General features: G+C 45.1%; 1 protein-coding gene across 1 annotated transcript in view; it reads right to left on the bottom strand.

Moving 5' to 3' along the window:
• The window catches only part of CSRP1 (cysteine and glycine rich protein 1), a 182,043-nt gene that overhangs the window by 23,264 nt on the left and 136,509 nt on the right, over window positions 1-22,270 (bottom strand). The window contains exon 5 of the mRNA XM_069756471.1: window positions 10,539-10,632. Within this exon, the coding sequence (XP_069612572.1) occupies window positions 10,539-10,632 (94 nt within the window). The remainder of the gene's footprint in view (window positions 1-10,538; window positions 10,633-22,270) is intronic.

The raw sequence follows: 22,270 nt of genomic DNA, 5'->3' as shown, positions 1-22,270 counted from the left end.
GATATATCATTGGTGGAAACGGAACTCAAAGGTCTGATGGGAGAGGAAGAATGGACTAATTTTAAAGATTCTGTAAATGTCAAAATTGACAAGTTGCGTCTTGAACTAGAGGATGTAAAACGTAGAAAATGGAACCGTGATATGGACGATTACAAAGATGGAAACATTTATAATTGGCAAAGAGATAATGCAGGCAATTGGAGGAAAAAAGGTTACTGGACATTGAAAAACGGACTGAATTGTTTTTATAATGAAAATTTGTTACCTCATGTTGATTTTTCTAGGAACGGACCCTATGAAAGAAAAAATGAAAATAGCAGGAAAAGGGGAGGAAAAAAGCATCGGCGACAACAGAAAAGAGAGAAAAGGGAAAAACAAGTCACCCGTAGAGAAACAGATGACAACAAGGAGCAAAGAACAGACTTAATTGTAAATATCTCAAGTAAGATCCTCACTGAAAATCAGGTATCAGTTTTGAATAAGGGGTTATCCTTTGGGCTAAGCACACATGTGGATTGGTTCCAACTTAATATGGACTTCCAGCAATTCTTCAGGTCTATCAAACTCAAAGAGTGGTTTTGGAATAAGCCTAATATAGAGAAACCTCTTAGCTGCAATTTAAGCTTACAACAACTAAATTTGAAGAAAACTAGTCACTTTATCCCACCAGATAATTCACCTGTTATTGAAGCCTTCATTTTGGCCGTCAATCATGATATAGAAAAGTTAAAAAAAGAATGTACTAACCAATTTTTGTACCCAAACATGACAGCAGGTGAAATGGAGGCTCTATATGAGTTGGCGCATGATGACGAAATAATCGTCAAAAGTGCAGATAAAGGTGGCGCGGTCGTCATCATGAATAAGAAAGATTATATTGATGAGATTGACAGTTGGCTGACCCGGAGGTGTACGAGAGACTTACTCATGACCCAAAATTTGACATTGCGAGGGACATTAAATCCATTTTGGATGGTGCCCTGAATATGCAAATTATTGACCAAGATATATTTGATTTTTTGACAGTTAAATTTCCCATCACTCCTGTGATGTACATACTACCTAAGATACATAAGTCTCTCGTGCATCCTCCGGGCAGGCCTATTGTTTCAGGCTGCGATTCCATTTTTTCCCACATTGGGATTTTTTTGGATAAGATCTTAAATCCAATCGCTAATCATACAGAGTCTTTTGTGAGGGATACCACAGATTTCCTTGAAAAGATTGGTGGGATTGAAGTGACGGGTGAAGTCATATTGGCTTCGTTCGACGTAATATCCTTATATACGTCGATTGAAAACAATAAAGGCTTGAAGGCAGTCAGTAGGAAGCTGCAGAACACCCAATATTCTGAGGGCACTAAAATGTTTGTTTTACAACTGCTTGAATTAATATTGACCAAGAACTACTTTTTGTTTGGAGATGTTTATTATTTTCAATTGCGAGGAGTTGCCATGGGCGCTAATATGGCGCCAGCTTATGCTAATATTGTCATGAGCACCCTCGAGGAGGATTTCGTCTATGTGTCTCCCCACTTCAGTTATGTTGCTGCGTGGTGGAGATACATAGACGATATCTTTCTGATTTGGACTGGCCCGGAGGATACACTGATTGAGTTCCATCAATACTTAAATACGGTTGATGACACAATCAAGTTCACCTTGGTACATTCAAATACAGATATTCAATTTTTGGATGTGAATGTGAAAATTGACAACAATAGATTGACCACTCAACTGTATTCTAAGATGACTGACAAAAATGACCTACTTCTCTTTAATAGTCAACATCCGAAAAAAACAAAAGAGTCGATCCCCTTGAGTCAACTAATTAGGGTCAAAAGAATTGAGAGTGGGGAGGAGTCTTTAAAAGAATCTATGGAAAATATCCTAAGAAAATTTTCAGATAGAGGTTATCCAAAAAACCTCTTAAAAATACAAAAAAGTAAAGTGGATTTATTAAAAAGAGATGACCTTCTTCAAAAAAAGCCCTCCAAAAAAGAACTGAAACGTATACCATTTGTGACGTCTTTCTGCGAAGAGAGTAACAAAATTTCAAAAATTATATATAAACATTGGGGAATGTTGTCCAAATGTTTACCACATGTGACAGAATTCTCCAATCCTCCAATATTCTCTTACAAACGTAACCGCACTATTGGTTCCACTATAGTTAAATCTGACATTGGACCCCTTAGAAAGTCCGGCCAAACAACTATATCCGGTCAAGATAGGAAAGGATGTTTCCCATGTCTATCATGCGTCAACTGTTCCCTGATGCTTAAAGGATCAAGTTTTCTTCATCCTATTACTCAAGAAAAATTTAAAATACAGTATTTCTTGACTTGCAATTCTGAATTTGTTGTGTACCTGTTGCAGTGCCCCTGTTCCTTATGGTATGTCGGTGAAACAACTTGTGATTTTAAAACTCGTATCAATCAACACCGACATACCATAAGGAAGGGGCGTATGGATTTGCCTGTTTCCAAGCACTTTGTAGAGAAATCGCACACAGAAAAACAACTACGATTTCGTATCATTGACATGATTCCTCCTCAGAGAAGAGGGGGAGATCGCGTGCGACTACTTAAAAGGAGGGAATTAGAATGGATCGTGAAACTCAATACACTAAAACCATATGGATTAAATGTAGATTTTAAAACGAATCAAGTCCTGTAAAATTTGGTAAATTTTCTCTTTTCATTTGTATGTGGGAAAATTGTTTTTAATTTTTTACATTTTTTTCAGATGTCCCAATCTATGAAGGGAAAGATACATCTTGCATGGAAAATGATGTCCCTTAGCAATTTTCCTGTTTCAAAATGAATACTCTGCAAAAAATTTCAATAAATTTTTGGATGGCACTCACCTGTCTTTATGGTTTATTGGTTGATAGTATCACGATAAATGTTTACTATGGTCTTAGCAATTAAGGGTATATGAGAACATTGGAGGATTTTTACCTCTTTATATTTGAGTCCTGACTTATAATATCCCTTGAGGTAAGGTGAATTGTTTGGATCCCTTGTGGACTTCTGTCCGGACCATTATGTAAATATGATACGATTAAGCCTTTTTTAGTAAGACATTGTGGGTGCGTCCTAATATACAGCCAATAGCACTTACTTTAACTCAACAAGTTTACATTGTGATCTTTAATATTGATATACTCATAAGACACTTATGTGGCTAGCGCTGTCTTGAATATAGAAATTCGCTATGAAATTGCAGAGTTCTCCTGTTTTCCTTTGAAATCAAGATTATTCCCTTTTCCAAAATGGCGCCGAGGTCCTCGGAGCACTAGTGCGCAGGCGCTGACCACAATGCGATGCGTCTTGGGTGAAATGCCATAGACATGCGCAGTGACTCCAGGAAGACGCCGAGAATTGTACACAAGCGGCGATTTGCCTGTAAGTGTGCTGTTTGCTTAATTATGTATTAGATTGGGACATCTGTGTAGGTCTAATTGCTTATTATGATATTTATGTGATATATATGGTGCACTGTACATGATGGTTATTGTCCAAATAGTATTTTGGAGAGATATGCACGTTGACACTGATGCACTTTATTTGGATATGAAACTCATTAGCACTATTGTCAGAAATGTAAATATTATTTTAATGATGATTAATAGAGAACATATGTATTATCTATATATACTCACTTCATTTGTATGTTCACTGCTTGAAAAAGGATTGGAAATCCGAAACGTTGCCACGCCGTCCAGGCATTAAAGCCCACTTTTTTCTATTTTTTTTGTGTGCTGTTTTCCTTTTTTTCATATATATATATATATACACACTGTATATATACCGTATATACTCGAGTATAAGCCGAGATTTTCAGCCCATTTTTTTGGGCTGAAAGTCCCCCTCTCGGCTTATACTCGAGTCATATACCCGGGTGTCGGCAGGGGAGGGAGAGCGGGGGCTGTGTAATCATACTTACCTGCTGCGGCGCGGTCCCTGCAGTCCCTGGCTTCTCCGGCGCTGCAGATTCTTCCTGCACTGAGCGGTCACATGGCACCGCTCATTACAGAAATGAATAGGCAGCTCCACCCCCATAGGGGAGGAGCCGCATATTCATTTCTGTAATGATCGGTGCCACGTGACCGCTCAATTACAGGAAGAAGCTGCAGTGCCGGAGAAGCCAGGGACTGCAGGGACCGCGCCGCAGCAGGTAAGGGGAGCGCAGCGCTATAATTACCTGCTCCTCGCTCCGGCTCCGTCTGCAGCGTCCTCTAGCAATGACGCTCAGGTCAGAGGGCGCGGTGACGTAGTCAGTGCGCGCCCTCTGCTGAGCGTCAGTGCTGGAGACGGAGCCGCAGAGGAGCAGGTAATTATTGAAAGCGCCGGCGTCCTGAGAAGAGAGGTGAGTATGTGATTTTTTTTTTTTTTTATGGCAGCACCAGCAGCATTCTAAGGAGCACCTATGGGGCCATAAAGGTGCAGAGCATATATGGGGCACAGCATTATAAGGAGCACCTATGGGGCCATAAAGGTGCAGAGCATATATGGGGCACAGCATTATAAGGAGCACCTATGGGGCCATAAAGGTGCAGAGCATATATGGGGCACAGCATTATAAGGAGCACCTATGGGGCCATAAAGGTGCAGAGCATATATGGGGCACAGCATTATAAGGAGCACCTATGGGGCCATAAAGGTGCAGAGCATATATGGGGCACAGCATTATAAGGAGCACCTATGGGGCCATAAAGGTGCAGAGCATATATGGGGCACAGCATTATAAGGAGCATCTATGGGGCCATAAAGGTGCAGAGCATATATGGGGCAGCATTCTAAGGAGCACCTATGGGGCCATAATGAAAGGTGCAGAGCATATATGGGGCAGCATTCTAAGGAGCACCTATGGGGCCATAATCAAAGGTGCAGAGCATATATGGCACAACATTATAAGGAGCACCTATGGGGCCATAATCAAAGGTGCAGAGCATATATGGGGCACAGCATTATAAGGAGCACCTATGGGGCCATAATCAAAGGTGCAGAGCATATATGGCACAGCATTATAAGGAGCATCTATGGGGCCATAATCAAAGGTGCAGAGCATATATGGCACAACATTATAAGGAGCACCTATGGGGCCATAATCAAAGGTGCAGAGCATATATGGCACAACATTATAAGGAGCACCTATGGGGCCATAATCAAAGGTGCAGAGCATATATGGCACAACATTATAAGGGGCATCTATGGGGCCATAATCAAAGGTGCAGAGCATATATGGCACAACATTATAAGGAGCACCTATGGGGCCATAATCAAAGGTGCAGAGCATATATGGGGCACAGCATTCTAAGGAGCATCTATGGGGCCATAATCAAAGGTGCAGAGCATATATGGGGCACAGCATTCTAAGGAGCATTTATGGGGCCATAATCAAAGGTGCAGAGCATATATGGGGCACAACATTATAAGGAGCACCTATGGGGCCATAATCAAAGGTGCAGAGCATATATGGGGCACAGCATTCTAAGGAGCATTTATGGGGCCATAATCAAAGGTGCAGAGCATATATGGCACAGCATTATAAGGAGCATCTATGGGGCCATAATCAACGGTGCAGAGCATTCTATATAGCACAGTTGTATATGGAGCAATAATGAACGGTATGGAGCATCTATTTTTATTTTTGAAATTCACCGGTAGCTGCTGCATTTTCTACCCTAGGCTTATACTCGAGTCAATAAGTTTTCCCAGTTTTTTGTGGCAAAATTAGGGGGGTCGGCTTATACTCGGGTCGGCTTATACGGGGTATATATATATATATATATATATATATATATATATATATATATATATATATATATATATATATATATATATATATATATATATATATATATATATATATATATATATATATATATATATATATATATATATATATATATATTATATATTTTTTTTTTTTTTCATAGATTTGCGGTGATGCGCCCCCTGGTGGCATAAACTTATATGAACTGTAACGTGGGACTTTTTCTGAATATTTTCCCATGCTAGAGTTCATATGAGTTTATGTCACCAGGGGGCGCATCACCGCAAGTCTACAAAGCTACGTTCCCCTGCATTCCATTCATTCCCCAGTTTTTACAGCCAGGGGCAGCTGCATTAGCAGGCTCCAGGATGGAAAATTATTTAACCCCTTCAGATGGGTTTACATCGTGGGACATGACTGTACGGCGAACAGGTATGGGATATTGTTGCTTTTTTATTTTCCCTTTTTTTCAGATGACAAGGGTCATCAGTTGGATTGAGAGTACAATAAAGATGTTAAAACCCCATGTGTATTTATTTCATTAAAGTACTTTATTCATAATGTGTGTGTGTTTTTAACCCTTTATTACTATTGGATTAATAATGGATAGGTGTCTTATTGACATCTCTCCATTATTAACCAAGCTTAATGTCACCTTACAATAGCAAGATGACATTAACCCTTTATTACCCCATATTCCACTGCTACAGGAGAGTGGGAGGAGAGTGGCTAAGTGCCAGAAGTGCCCTCTGGGGGAAGGGGGTGCTGGGGGCAGATGTTTTTAGCCAGGGGGGGGAGGGCCAGTATCCATGGTCCCTCTCTAGGCTATTAATATCGGGAGCCCACGCCAGTTTTTTCCATGATTTAACCCTTTATTTTAACACCTAGAGCTCCCAAAGTTTGCACACAGACACTTCTAACATTAGTAATAATAATAATAATCTTTATTTTTATATATCGCTAACATATTCCACAGCGCTTTACAGTTTGCACACGTTATCATCACTGTCCCCGATGGGGCTCACAATCTAAATTCCCTATCAGTATGTCTTTGAAATGTGGGAGGAAACTGGAGTATCTGGGGGAAACCCACGCAAATACAGGGAGAACATACAAACTCCTAGTGAGGAATATGTAAAAAATAAGGGATATGAAATGGTTTACTGTATGTAAACCATGTCTCATATCCTGTCGGGTTTGAGAAGGAGATAGCAAAAGCCGGAAATACCGACTTTTATGCTATCTAGCTCTGTAATATATATATATATATATATATATATATATATATATATATATATATATATATATATATATATATATATATTATATATATACACACACACATATATACACACATATATACACACATATATACACACATATATACACACACATATGCTATGTGTAGACATTTATTTTATCTATTCTATTCTAACCTGTCAATTTGATTTTACTGTACACATCACTGAATTACCGGCTTTTCTATGGAACACCGGTGTGTATTTCTTGCAAGTCACACGCATGGTTCGTGCGTAATCCGTATGTTCCTCGCCCTATAGACTTTCATTGTTGGAATGTTAGGGCATGTTAGGTTAGGCTATGGGTTGAACTAGATGGACTTAAAGTCTTCCTTCAACCTTAATAACTATGTTACTATGTTACTATGATTTTTTGCACAATAAGCTGACAAACGCAGCATGCTGCGATTTTCTATGCCAGTAAAATACAGCTGAGAAATATATGGCAGATAGGTGCTGCCCCATAGAGAAACATTGGTCAGTGTGCAATGCGTTGCTTTTGCGCCTCTCATATGTCCGTATTCCTCTCTAGTGTGACCCCGGCCTTAGACGTTCGCCGAACAGTTCCAATGAATGTACCCAAACCCCATTAAATTCAATGAAAGGCCAAACCAAATGTATATGTAACAACTTAAGGGTTGACAAATAGCGTCCCAAACAGCGGGATCCAAGAAGTATCGTTTCTCCTTGTGGAGAGTGACATGATAAGCATGTCGAGGTGAGGAGACTTAAAGCCGCAATGCTCCTCTGGGAACAAACAGCTAAAATTAGAGACAGACACCATGAAAAGTGGCATCAATTGACCCACAGTAGAAATTTGCAAATGGCACAGCAGTCAGCCATGAAAAAATGCATGAGGTATCAGACCCAGCATTTACAGCTCAGAATTGAAGTTTCAATGAGAACCAGGTGGTTAAAGGGAACCTATCAGCAGGATTTTGCACAGTAACCTACAGACAGTGTCAGGTCGGCGCCATTATACTGATTACAATGATACCTTGGTTGATGAAATCCTTCTTGTGGTTGTTTAATATTTATTTGCAGCTTTCAGTTAATGAGTTGCTCGTGTCTCAGGGCGGGCCTGTGGGGGGTTGGGGGGGGCGTTATTTCGTGCTCTGCTTACATATGCATCTGTATGGCTTATGACAAGTCACTGATCCCTCAATGACATGCCCCCTATTTTACATACTGAACATAATATGTATTTTTTAAAAATCACATTCTGCAGAGCACCACATGAAGGCCCCTGCCCACTGGCCGCCCCGAAGCACGAGCATCTCATTAACTGAAAATAAAGATTAAACAACAATCACAGGACGGATTTCATCAACTACAACTAAGCTATCATTGTAATCAGTATAGTTGCACCAACCTGGCACTGTCTGTAGGTTACTCAGCTCAATCCTGCTGACAGGTTCCCTTTAAGGGAATGGGGCTGCCCCCAGAAGAAGCGGATTGTGAAATGTGCTTTGGGATGAGGGAGAAAATGTCTGGTCTGTCCTGTATGTGATACCTCCTTGTTCTCACTAAGGTAACAGGTTTTCTATTTTTCCTATTTTTGCTTTAGTTATATGTGTACTGTATAACTGCGTTCCCGTGCGGTCGGCGATGAAAAAGAGGAAAGAAACCACTATAAGGTATGCACACCACCAGTATAAGTATTCTAAAAATAAAAAGCTTTATTGACAAAAATGATTAAAACAACCTAAAAACAGTACATCAAAAACCCTCATGAATCCCGCTTCTATATGAACCAATAAATGTGTAACAACTCACAACTAATTTCCACACAGAGTACTACGCATGGTAATCTTGTCTGCAGAATAAACTCAACACATAGTCACACAATAATGACAAGTGAAAATGAAATCACACCTGGGGATTTAAAAAGTGAATAAATAACCCCCAATGGTAAAGAGGTGTCAAATCAATTGTGCCAAGGTGTGTGTTGAAACCAGCCACACAAAATGTGTGTGCCATCCAAATGCCTATGCGTAAGTTTTTACGGTCCAACCCCTGGAGCAGGTGGGAGACACTGCTCACATGCATAGCAAGATGTCCTTTGGGAAAGATCCATGTTAGGAAGCCAGTGAGTGAGATTCAGGGTAAAACAGAGGGAAGAACCCAACGCGTGTCGCCGTTATCCGGTCGATGGGCACGTCAAGATCGTTACTCCATGCCAGCTGTCAATGTTTTTGCATTGGTTCAGTTCGCTCCTGGATCTCTCTGGTGACCTGCCTTCTCCCGCAGAAGCTAAGTTCCTGATAGTCATTATTTGTTCATTGTTTTCTTGTCCAGCTGGTTTTCATGATATTGTCTTGCTAGCTGGAAGCTCTGGGATGCAGAGTGGCCCCTCTGCACCGTGAGTCGGTGCGGAGGTCTTTTTTGCACACTCTGCGTGGTCTTTTGTAGGTTTTTGTGCTGATCGCAAAGTTACCTTTCCTATCCTCTGTCTATTTAGTAAGTCTGGCCTCCCTTTGCTGAAACCTGTTTCATTTCTGCGTTTGTGACTTTCTTCTTACTCACAGTCAATATATGTGGGGGGCTTCCTTTACCTTTGGGGAATTTCTCTGAGGCAAGGTAGGCTTTATTTTCTATCTCTAGGGCTAGATAGTTCTTAGGCTGTGACGAGGCGCCTAGGTCTGGTCAGGAGCGCTCCACGGCTATTTTTAGTGTGTGTGATAGGATTAGGGCTTGCGGTCAGCAGAGCTCCCACATCCCAGAGCTTGTCCTGTATGAGGTTTAACTATCATTAACTATATAACTGTCATTCCGGGTGCTCCTAACCACCAGGTCATAACATTTCACACACATCCGTCAGTACGGGGCCGTCGCAAACCGTCGGCCCGACGTACCGACTGACGTTGTGCTAATTAGCACAATGTGGGCAGCGGATGCAGTTTAACAACGCATCCGATGCCCATTATGAGTTGCGGGGAGGAGGGGGCGGAGTTTCAGCAACATGCGCGGTTGAAAATGGCGGACTCAACGCAAAAAAAAAAGTTACATGCAACTGTACGTGTGGCCATACGTTGCAATGCGTCGGCTAATGCTAGTCTATGGAAAAAAAAACGCATCCTGCGGGCAAATTTGCAGGATGCTTTTTTTCTCCAAAACGACACATTGCGACGTACGTCCAACGATGCTAGTGTGAAAGTAGCCTTAGTCGTGATGTCACTGTTACCCCAGCCATCAAACCAATGTGGATTGTGTTTACACCAGATCACGGCACCAATCACAGGCCGGCGGTCCGGCATTTGGTTTCAGGAGGTTTTTTTTATTTCCTTACAAATCCAGTTCCCTTAGGCAAATTTTTATTTTGGACAACCGCTTTAATACCACTTTAATCTTCAACTTTGGATTTATGTCCACTCTTATATTGATGTTACTTCTCCCAAATGTTCATGTATGCAGTAACTACGTTACAAAAATGTACCAAAATGTAGTATCTACTTACCTTTGCAGTAGATTTCCCCATCTTTATCTGCCAATGTTGTGGACTCCAAACCTTTCCCACACTTGGCACAACGGAAGCAGGCCTTATGCCATGACTGAAAGAGAAAGAATACCTTTAAGCCAAGTGAATTTTCTGAAGCAGATTTGTGACTAGCACAACCACGGCCACCACACTGTCAAGTTCATTGAAGGGAATCTGTCAGCTTGTTTTTACTCTGTAAGTTGAGAACAGCATGATATAGGGACAGAGACCCTGATTACAGCGATACTGTATATCACTTATTGGGCTGTATTTCGATTAAATTTGTGTTATCATTAGAGGACTAGTTGTCTTGTGACATGTATTCCTCCTACTTAACCATGCCCCTACGACTCATTTAAAGAAATCTACCAATGCTCAGTGTACACAGAAGCTGGCAATCATTGGTGTGGGTGGAATTTTACAAAGCTCAGTATTCAGAGAACTGCTAGATCTACAGCAGAAAACCAGTGATATAATCAAAATTACAACACACTTACTAGTAAGTGATACATCACTGGAATTAGGGTTTTTGTCCCTACATTATGCTACTCTCAAATTACATAGCAAAAACCTATTGACAGATTCCCTTTAAGCACTGCACACAGTAGTTATTGCAAGGTTTCAAAACTTCATCCGTCCTTTGAAAACCATTTATTCCTGTTTTCTCAGAAACCATATAAGTCATGTTAAGGGGTTGGTTCAGCAGTCTTGTATATGGTACAGACCCGTGGAAGCGCAGAGATAGCGCGAAACGGCCGTCGTCGTTACACTGCTCACATGAGCTCCTTGTTCACTCTCCCGGCCATGACATTTTAATGGATTTCCAATAAATAATAATTTTCTCTTGCAATAAGTTGATTTCCATGTGGTTTTCCGGAGGAGCACCCGGCAGCTTGAGGTGGAATTGGGACTGCGGTTCTGAATGAATGCACTTAATGTGCACAGAAGCTGAAGGTCTCTATGTGGAGGGTAGTGCCGTCCCCTTCTTTTTTTACTTTCCTTTCATGCTAAGAATCTCTTTAACCCCTTAACCCCCAGAGCTTTTTTTTATTTGACGTTTTGGTTTTTCACTCCCCTCCTTCCCAGAGCCATACCTTTTATTTTTCCGTCAATATGGCCATGTGAGGGCTTATTTTTTTATGGGACAAGTTGCACTTTTCAACGACACCATTGGTTTTACCATGTCGTGTACTAGAAAATGGGAACAAAATTCCAAGAGAGGTGAAATTGCAAAAAAAGTGCAATCCCACACTTGTTTTTTGATTGACTTTCTTGCTAGGTTCACTAAATGTTAATTTACAGAAAAAACCCATTCCTTAAAAAATTACCTTTTATTAATCATATATATAAAAACTGGTGCACACAAAACCATCACCAACACAAAGAAAACTTGATAAAAAAGCGAATGAGAAAAGCCTTAGGGGGTGCCTGTCCCTATAGCCTGATACTCACTGGCACCCTACCTAACAGCGGAGGTTGGCATCCTACAACCTACGTCGTGGCGCCCCCGCTCACCGTCGGCTGTCCCTTCTATTCTCAAGGTCCCTATAGGACAAGGGGTAGAAAAATAAAGAAATCCAATAGCAATAATGATAAATATGATGTATGCAAATTGTTAGGGGCCAGGTAAAGTAACACTAACCCTATATCCTGACCCTACCGCACAGCGGGGGTTGGCACCCTAAAATAGTCACGACATATGGCGCCCCCACTCCGACGGCTATCCCATGGCTCACCCTATAAGAAGAAGTAGAAAGTGCTGGAGTACAAGAAAATGTAGCACAGAGAGGGCCTATAATAGCAATATGGGTTGAGCTTCTAACTGCTATTTGTTGTAATTATAACAAAGTGCAATATTAGCAGTAATTCCTCAATGGGCCTATAACAGGGGAACTGATTGGCAATCTCGATATAAGGCCCCCCACCTCCAAAGGGACCCAGCCAAACAAAAGGATAGTTGTGTAGGAACAATGCCCCATAACATTTACCAACCCTGTTTTTCACATTCTTAAATCATCATAATACAATATGCCACACTATATGTATACATCAACATAACTCGACGCGTTTCCCCTCTTTTAAACTGAGGTTCATCAGGAGTATATACATATTATTAATGACTGCTACTTAGCTCCACAGGATTTGATGTCCATAGCATTAGTCATCTACACATAGGGCAGATCCCCTCCAGATAGTGTGCCTTGGCACAAACGCTTCGAGTTATGTTGACCACAGGGTGGCACTCATAGCAATCGTGCATCAACAACCATAGAGATCTCAAGGAGACCTCTGGTTGTCATGCTGACGCACTGATGACCCCGATCATTTGACAGGGGTTACCGGTGCGCGCATTTCTAGCTGGAAGCGCTTGTTAACTAGTTAATAGGCATGGGTGGATTGCGATTCTGCCCGCGCCTATTGCGGGCACAGGTCAGCTGTTCAAAACAGCTGACATGTCCTGGCTTTGATGCAAGCTCACTGCCAGAGCCCACATCAAAGCGGGGATGCTGCCATCGGACGTACTATTCCGTCCAATGGCAGAAAGGGGTTAAATTTCATATAAACCTCAAAAGAGCAGGTCATCTACCCTTGGATCCTTTCTCGTAGTTAATTTTCATGAGGCCTCAGTCACACATCCGTGTTAAACCAGGGCTTGGAAGGGAAGGAGCACCATTTCACTTTGGAGTGCAAAATTGGCTGCGAAAGATGGCAGACCCAATGTCGCATTTGCACAGCCCTTGAAGTGCTGAAACAGTGGAAACCCCCACAAATAACCACATTTTGTAAACTATACCCCACACGTAATTTATCCAGAGGTGTGGTTGTGGCACCCCAGGAGTTCGAGTACCACAGTAGTGCTGTCTTCCTCACGGGGAGGATAGTGCTATGTCTGGAGACAAGTGAGATTTCCTTTGGTAGGTTTACACACACACACACACACAACACCTTCCACTTCCAGGCCAGGAGGGGGAGCTCCAAGCCCTGTTTTAGGGCAGCTTACCTGACTAAAGATCTTGGTTTGGAGGCGGAGAGAGCTCAGTTTGTAGCAGGAGTCTGTGTGCGAGGACAGACAGGAGTGGAGCACAGAGGAAAGAGAGCGAGCTCCAGGAGGCCATGAGCAGGCCTCTGAAGAGTTACAGCGCAAGAATCCGGGTACCGGGAGCCCAAGGCATTTGTGGATTATAAAACACAGAGAAGAACCGGAGGGTATTGTTCTACAAGGACTTCGCCCATAATTACCTGTGGCACAGCAGCACCTAGGAGCCTGGAGTCACCGAGAACAGACCCCAGTTCACACGGCCCGAGCTGCCTGCCATACAGGTACCTGTCCTAGGACAGCAGAACGATTAAAGACCTTATTGAGACACTTGGTGGCAGCGGGGACCTAGAGACAGAAAGTGCAGAGTGGTAGGCTCCCACCTGACTTACCCAGGGGAACTTGCTTGTCTCTGGACTGCCCGGACTTCTCTGCCTGCCCTGTGGTCTGGTGCCCTGGATTGTGGCTACTGAAACCAACAGAAAACAAGGTAAAGAGACTGCAATCATGTGTCCTTGTTCTTCTCTGCATCTCTCACCATACCACCATCTACACACCGGGAGCCCTGGGGATATACTTCACCTGTGGATGGTATACCATCTAGCTGCCCTAACATCCCCCAGTGGACCCCCTAAAGCAGCGTCGGTCATCCTGACCGAATACCACAGGTGGCGTCATGAACATAAACTCTATCCCTTTAAAGACCTTTCCCTTTTACATGGCCGTCCTGGGCCACGGACCGGGTTGCTGCCACCGTGACATCCCCCCTGTGAACACCAGACCTGGTACCGAGTACCCCCTAACCCGCGGGGCGACTCATCTTGGCGTCATGAACAGGATCTACTGACCCTGAAAATTGGGTCATGTGCGCCTAAAGGACTGTGCTTAACAGTTTTGTGCCATAGTCTGTGTATTGTGAATTGCCGCCAAGATCCGCCATTGCCGCGCCACGTGGAGCGTGAGGAGGAGGGGGCGAGACCTTCGTGGGCGGAGCCAGCCAAAAAGAGCGTAAAGCAGGAAAACGGGTGCTGCGCTGCTGAGAAGAATGCTGGAAGTGAAGACGTCGCACAGCAAAGCCGGAAGAAAAGACGCTGCAAAGTGCCGAAAGGAGCACTGGAGGAACCGTCGCAGATTCTGGAGAGGAGATCCGAATTCTACCAGGTTAGCAAGGGGAAAGAGCCATGTCCTGTCCGGGAGGGGAGTTGGCGGCGGTTGCAGCCGCATACCTCATAGCACCCCCAGGCCCAGCAGCGGACGCACCTGCCGACCTAGTGATGCCCCTGGGTCCCGCGGAGAACGCAGCCGCTGTCACTGTACCGGTAATCGAGACCGCAGCTCTCATAAGCCGACTGGACACCACCACAGCTACAGCGGCCATCATGCCCTTGTCCATGCCATGCAGTCTGGCTCCCGCAATATTCTGGCGAACCACATATGTTCACCGATTTTAAAGAAAGACACTGTAGCCTGTTTGAAGTGTATCCCCTGACAGAGCATCAGAAGATTAATATTCTAACTGGCCAACTGTCTGGAGCGGCCCTGAGGGAGGTAAAATCCTGGCCGGATGTGGATGAAGGGACTGTGCAGCAGATCTTTGCTAAGCTCAAAGTTACTTTTGATACCCACACCGCTGCAGAAATAAAAATGAAGTTCTTCGGATGTAAGCAAAAAGCCCAAGACAGCATACGGGACTATGCTCTTAATTTGCAGGAGGCAACCCGGGCTGTTAATCAAGTAGACCCTAACAGCGTACAGGATGCAGATAAACTCTTGAAAGAGCAGTTCATTGAGGGGCTCCTGTCCCACACCCATAGGGCTCAATTACGTATCCTGGCTTTGCAGAACCCTAACCTAGACTTTGCGCAATTTAAGGACAATGCCATCCGGGTGTTACACAAATCTCCAACCAGACGCGCAATACCTCCTAGGCATCCAGCCCTCATGTACCACCAGGAGGTAGTGCCATATCCTCAAGTCCCTGCTGTGGCTGATGCCCAGGTCCTCGATGATGATTCTCCCGCAGGACTACATCTCCAGATGCAGGAGCTGACAAAGAACTTTGCAGCATTAGCCGGGACCGTGCAGTCCCTACAGGAGGCCCCCAGGAGAAGATCAAGCTGGCTTCCAGACCAGAAGATGTCCTCTGGCGACGACAGAAGAAGATCCCGCCGACCAGAGGAAGAGACGACGATCGCTATCATCAGGAGGGACGACCCATCTGCCGCCGCTGCAACCAGGCAGGCCACATTGCAAGGTACTTTCATTTAAACGATCAACCCCTGGGACAGAGGGCCAATCCCCAGGAGTAGGACGACCAGGCCCAAACAATTGGTGAGCCAAATACGTTGGAGGATGACCTGGTCTCCCCATTGTGATCGACGGTATCCCCATGAAAGCTTTGTTGGACACTGGTTCTCAGGTGACAACTATGCCTTACAAACATTACGCCTATATAAACGTTATTGGGCTGACACAGACATTACCCGTGGCCCTGATGATGATTTCACCATAGTAGCCAGTAACGGTCAGCCATTACCACAAGTGGGATACAAAGAGGTCACCATTAAAGTGGGACGGGTAGAGTTAAAGTCCCAAGGATTGTGATTGTTGATATTGATTGACGTGAATGTAACCCCATGATGACCATTGGCACTAATGTTATTGAAAATTGTCTGTCCAAGGTTATTGTCTTGTTACAGCAGGTGGCCGAAACAGCTGGTTCCAGTGAACAGAGAGTCTTACAGAAAGAAATCAGGGCTCTGTTACAAAGACAACAGGTACAACTGTCTGGTGGAGAAATTGGCAGAGTCACAGTGAGTGATCCAATCCCCATTGCAATACCCCCCAGAAGTGAAATGTTGATATGTTGTCGGGCATCAATAGGTATCAGAGGTAAAGACTACCAGGCGCTAGTAGAACCTGTGTATTCTGATAGTAGATCTACGATCCTGACAGCCATAGGGGTGGTTGAAGTCCACAAAGGGAGAGTACCAGTATGTGTTCTCAACTGCGGAGAGAAAGAGGTTCACTTAACCAGATATGTCACAATTGCCAAACTGTTTACTGTCAACAACAATGTAATACAGGTGGCAGAACCCTTGGTCCCGTCCACCCAGGCGGAGGACAATGGCTCTGCAGGTAGAATGGAAGATTGGTGTCAAAAATTAAACGTGGGCATTGATTCTACACCTGCACACGAGAAACAAGGGGCTTACAGAGTGGTTCAAGAGTATGAACGAGTCTTCAGTAAACACCCCCTAGATTTTGGGCAGGTATAAGGGGTACAATATCACATCCCCACGGGCAGTCAGCCACCCATTAAAGATGACTTTTAGCTTGTCAGCAACACACAGGAACCGTGGGGTTGAGCAGAGATTGGTAATGAGCTGGAGGTATAGGCTGGAACAGTGTGCCAAAAGTATGTTGCGAGAGATGAAGGAGGCTGGCGTAATCAGAGATAGTTGTAGCCCCTGGGCAGCTCCATTAGTCTTCGTCAGAAAGAAAGACGGCACCATGAGAATGTGTGTAGATTATAGGCAGATAAACCGCATTACACAGAAGGATGCATATCCGCTACCCAGAATAGAAGAATCCTTAGCTGCTTTAAAATCAGCTAACTACTTTTCTGCCTTGGATCTCACCAGTGGGTACTGGCAGTTTCCAGTAGCAGAGGCTGACAAGGAGAAGACAGCCTTCACAACACCGATGGGTCTCTCCGAGTTCAATTACATGCCGTTTGGACTGTGCAACGCCCCAGGAACGTTTCAGAGGATGATGGAATGCTATCTTGGACACAAGAACTTGGAAACTGTCTTGTTGTACCTGGACGACGTCATTGTCTTCTCCAAGACGTATGAGGATCATCTGAAGCACCTGGCCGAGGTGTTTGAAGCCTTGTCCAACTTTGGCTTGAAGGTAAAACCCTCAAAATGTCATCTGTCGAAATCCAAAGTGCAATACCTGGGCCATGTGGTGAGCTCAGAAGAAGTGGCCCCAGATCCAGACAAGATCACCGTCATCAAGAACTGGCCAAAACCCAGTAACCTCCATGAAGTCCGACAGTTCCTCGGGTTGGTAGGCTATTGCTGAAGATTTGTGAAAGACTTCTCTAAGATAGCTGCACCACTGCAAAACCTGTTAGTGGGCCAATCCAAGAAAACCAAGGGTAAGAATAGCCCATTTGACTGGGACGACGGGCTGGAGAGATCCTTCACTTGATTGAAGTTGGCTCTCACAGGAGAAGAAGTACTGGCCTACCCAGAATACGACCAACCGTTTGTGCTGTACACGGATGCCAGCAACGTGGGATTGGGAGCAGTATTGTCCCAAGTACAAAAAGGCAAAAAGAGAGTAATCGCGTACGCCAGCAGGAAGCTGCGCCCCACAGAAAGGAACCCCGAAAATTACAGCTCCTTTAAGCTGGAATTCCTCGCCATCATCTGGGCAGTGACAGAGAGATTTAAACATTATCTAGCCTCTGAAAAATTTACAGTCTACACGGATAACAACCCGCTGACCCACTTAGAGACTGGAAAACTCGGTGCTTTGGATCAGCGATGAATGGCTCGGTTGTCCAATTACGACTTCATCATCAAATACCGTGCAGGGCACAAGAATGCCAACGCAGATGCGTTGTCCAGAATGCCCAACCTACCAGACGTGGGAGAGGATCCAGAAGAACTTGAAGTAGAGCTGGCAGCGTTCCAACGCCCTGGGGCGACTCAATACTCTCATTATGTGAGAAAGACGGAAAAACAAATGCAAAGCCACGCTGAATCCGTTGCCCCACCATGGATGGGCAGAAACGCAGGATAGCGACCCCGTAATCCGTCTGGTGAAAGAACTTCTAACACAGGCAGACTCGCACCCTGGTCCAGATGATCCACAAGAGACACAGAGACTCTGGAAGGAAAAAGGAAAACTATTCATCTACGATGGTAAACTGTGCAGAAGAAACATTGATCCACGCACACACGAGCTAGTCTGCAGATAGTGGTCCCAAGACGAGATGCGCCCATGGTTCTAGAAGCGTACCACGACGGAGCAGGACACTTTGGATGGAAGAAATTGAAGAACCTGTTACATGGAAGATTCTACTGGCCTGGCATGAGGAAAACCATCGAAAAGTGGTGCCGTGAGTGTGGCCCATGTAACCTACGCAGAAAGCAACGTCACAGCCAAAGGGCTCCCCTACGGCCCATAGTCACCAAAAAGCCACTTGAACTGGTGGCCTTAGAACATGTGAAGCTGGATTTAACAGGGGGGGAATGTGGCACCCCAGGAGTTCGGGTTCCACAGTAGTGCTGTCTTCCTCACGGGGAGGATAGTGCTATGTCTGGAGACAAGGTAGATTTCCTTTGGTAGGTTTACACACACACACACACACAACACCTTCCACTTCCAGGCCAGGAGGGGGAGCTCCAAGCCCTGTTTTAGGGCAGCTTACCTGACTAAAGATCTTGGTTTGGAGGCGGAGAGAGCTCAGTTTGTAGCAGGAGTCTGTGTGTGAGGACAGACAGGAGTGGAGCACAGAGGAAAGAGAGAGCTCCAGGAGGCCATGAGCAGGCCTCTGAAGAGTTACAGCGCAAGAATCTGGGTACCGGGAGCCCGAGGCTTTTGTGGATTATAAAACACAGAGCAGAACCGGAGGGTATTGTTCTACAAGGACTTCGCCCATAATTACCTGTGGCACAGCAGCACCTAGGAGCCTGGAGCCACCGAGAACAGACCCCAGTTCACACGGCCCGAGCTGCCTGCCATACAGGTACCTGTCCTAGGACAGCAGAACGATTAAAGACCTTATTGAGACATTTAGTGGCAGCGGGGACTTAGAGACAGAAAGCGCAGAGTGGTAGGCTCCCACCTGACTTACCCAGGGGAACTGGCTTGTCTCTGGACTGCCCAGACTTATCTGCCTGCCCTGTGGTCTGGTGACCTGGACTGTGGCTGGGGGCCATAAACCTTTATGGAACAGCGTACAGGGCATACACTATGGAGCATCTTATTGGTGCCATAAACCTTTATGGAGCAGTGTACGGGGCATATACTATGGAGCATCTTATGGGGCCATAAACCATAATGGAGCAGTGTACGGGGGCATATACCATGGAGCATCTTATGGGGGCCATAAACCTTTATGGAACAGCGTACGGGGCATACACTATGGAGCATCTTATAAGGGCCATAAACCTTTATGGAGCAGTGTACGGGGGCATATACTATGGAGCATCTTATGGGGGCCATCAACCTTTATGGAGCAGTGTACGGGGCATATACTATGGAGCATTTTATGGGGGCCATAAACCTTTATGGAGCAGCGTATGGGGCATATGGATGGGAGCAGCAAATTAAAGAACGGGGGCGCAGGATGGGAGCAGCACATGACAGGATGGGGGCGCAGGATGAGAGCAGCACATGACAGGATGGGGACTGTTATGACCTGGTGGTTAGGAGCACCCGGAATGACCCGATAATTAAACCTCATACAGGACGCGCAGGATGGGTGCAGCACATGTCAGGATGGAGGCGCAGGATGGGTGCAGCACATGACAGGATGGGGACGCAGGATGGGAGCAGCACATGACAGGATGGGGACTGTTATGACCTGGTGGTTAGGAGCACCCGGAATGACCCGATAATTAAACCTCATACAGGACGAGCTCTGGGATGTGGGAGCTCTGCTGACCGCAAGCCCTAATCCTATCACACACACTAGAAATAGCCGTGGAGCGCTCCTGACCAGACCTAGGCGCCTCGTCACAGCCTAAGAACTATCTAGCCCTAGAGATAGAAAATAAAGCCTACCTTGCCTCGGAGAAATTCCCCAAAGGTAAAGGAAGCCCCCCACATATATTGACTGTGAGTAAGAAGAAAGTCACAAACGCAGAAATGAAACAGGTTTCAGCAAAGGGAGGCCAGACTTACTAAATAGAGGGAGGATAGGAAAGGTAACTTTGTGATCAGCACAAAAACCTACAAAGACCACGCAGAGTGTGCAAAAAAAGACCTCCGCACCGACTCACGGTGCGGAGGGGCCACTCTGCATCCCAGAGCTTCCAGCTAGCAAGACAAAATCATGAAAACCAGCTGGACAAGAAAACAGAACAAAATAAGACTATAAGGAACTTAGCTTCTGCAGGAGAAGGCAGGTCACCAGAGAGATCCAGGAGCGAACTGAACGAATGCAAAAACATTGACAGCTGGCATGGAGTAACGATCTGAGAGGAGTTAAATAGAGCAGCCAACCAAAGGATAAACCACGTCACCTGTGTAAGGAACCTCAGAAGCAGCAGCTTCACTCAAAGCCACCAGAGGGAGCCCATAGACAGAACTCGCCGAAGTACCATTCACGACCACAGGAGGGAGTTCGACAACAGAATTCACAACAGTACCCCCCCCTTGAGGAGGGGTCACCGAACCCTCACCAGAGCCCCCAGGCCGATCAGGATGAGCCAAATGAAAGGCACGAACCAGATCGGCAGCATGAACATCAGAGGCAAAAACCCAGGAATTATCTTCCTGACCATAACCCTTCCACTTGACCAGGTACTGGAGTTTCCGTCTCGAAACACGAGAATCCAAAATCTTCTCCACCACATACTCCAACTCCCCCTCAACCAACACCGGGGCAGGACGATCAACGGAGGGAACCATAGGCGCCACGTATCTCCGCAATAACGACCTATGGAACACATTATGGATGGCAAAAGAAGCTGGAAGGTCCAAACGAAATGACACAGGATTAAGAACTTCAGAAATCTTGTATGGCCCAATGAAACGAGGCTTAAACTTAGGAGAGGAAACCTTCATAGGAACGTGGCGAGATGACAACCAAACCAAATCCCCCACACGAAGTCGGGGACCAACACAACGCCGGCGGTTAGCGAAACGTTGAGCCTTCTCCTGGGACAATGCCAAATTGTCCACCACATGAGTCCAAATCTGCTGCAACCTGTCCACCACCGCATCCACACCAGGACAGTCCGAAGACTCAACCTGCCCTGAAGAGAAACGAGGATGGAAACCAGAATTACAGAAAAAAGGAGAAACTAAAGTAGCCGAGCTGGCCCGATTATTAAGGGCGAACTCAGCCAAAGGCAAGAAGGACACCCAATCATCCTGATCAGCAGAAACAAAGCATCTCAGATGTGTCTCCAAAGTCTGATTAGTTCATTCGGTTTGGCCATTAGTCTGAGGATGGAAAGCCAAAGAAAAAGACAAATCAATGCCCATCTTAGCACAAAAGGACCGCCAAAACCTCGAAACAAACTGGGAACCTCTGTCCGAGAAGATGTTCTCTGGAATGCCATGCAAACGAACCACATGCTGGAAAAACAATGGCACCAAATCAGAGGAGGAAGGCAATTTAGACAAGGGTACCAAATGGACCATCTTAGAGAAGCGATCACAAACCACCCAAATGACCGTCATCTTTTGAGAAACAGGGAGATCAGAAATAAAATCCATGGAAATATGCGTCCAGGGCCTCTTCGGGATCGGCAAAAGCAACCCACTGGCACGAGAACAGCAGGGCTTAGCCCGAGCACAAGTCCCACGGGACTGCACAAAAGAACGCACATCCCGTGACAAAGAAGGCCACCAAAAGGATCTAGCCACCAAATCTCTGGTACCAAAGATTCCAGGATGACCAGCCAACACTGAACAATGAATCTCA

The sequence above is a fragment of the Ranitomeya imitator genome, chromosome 3, assembly GCF_032444005.1.
Source record: "Ranitomeya imitator isolate aRanImi1 chromosome 3, aRanImi1.pri, whole genome shotgun sequence".
Taxonomy (NCBI): Eukaryota; Metazoa; Chordata; class Amphibia; order Anura; family Dendrobatidae; genus Ranitomeya; species Ranitomeya imitator.
The sequence above is the reverse complement of the archived record's forward strand: the minus strand, read 5'-3'. Positions and strand labels throughout refer to the sequence as shown.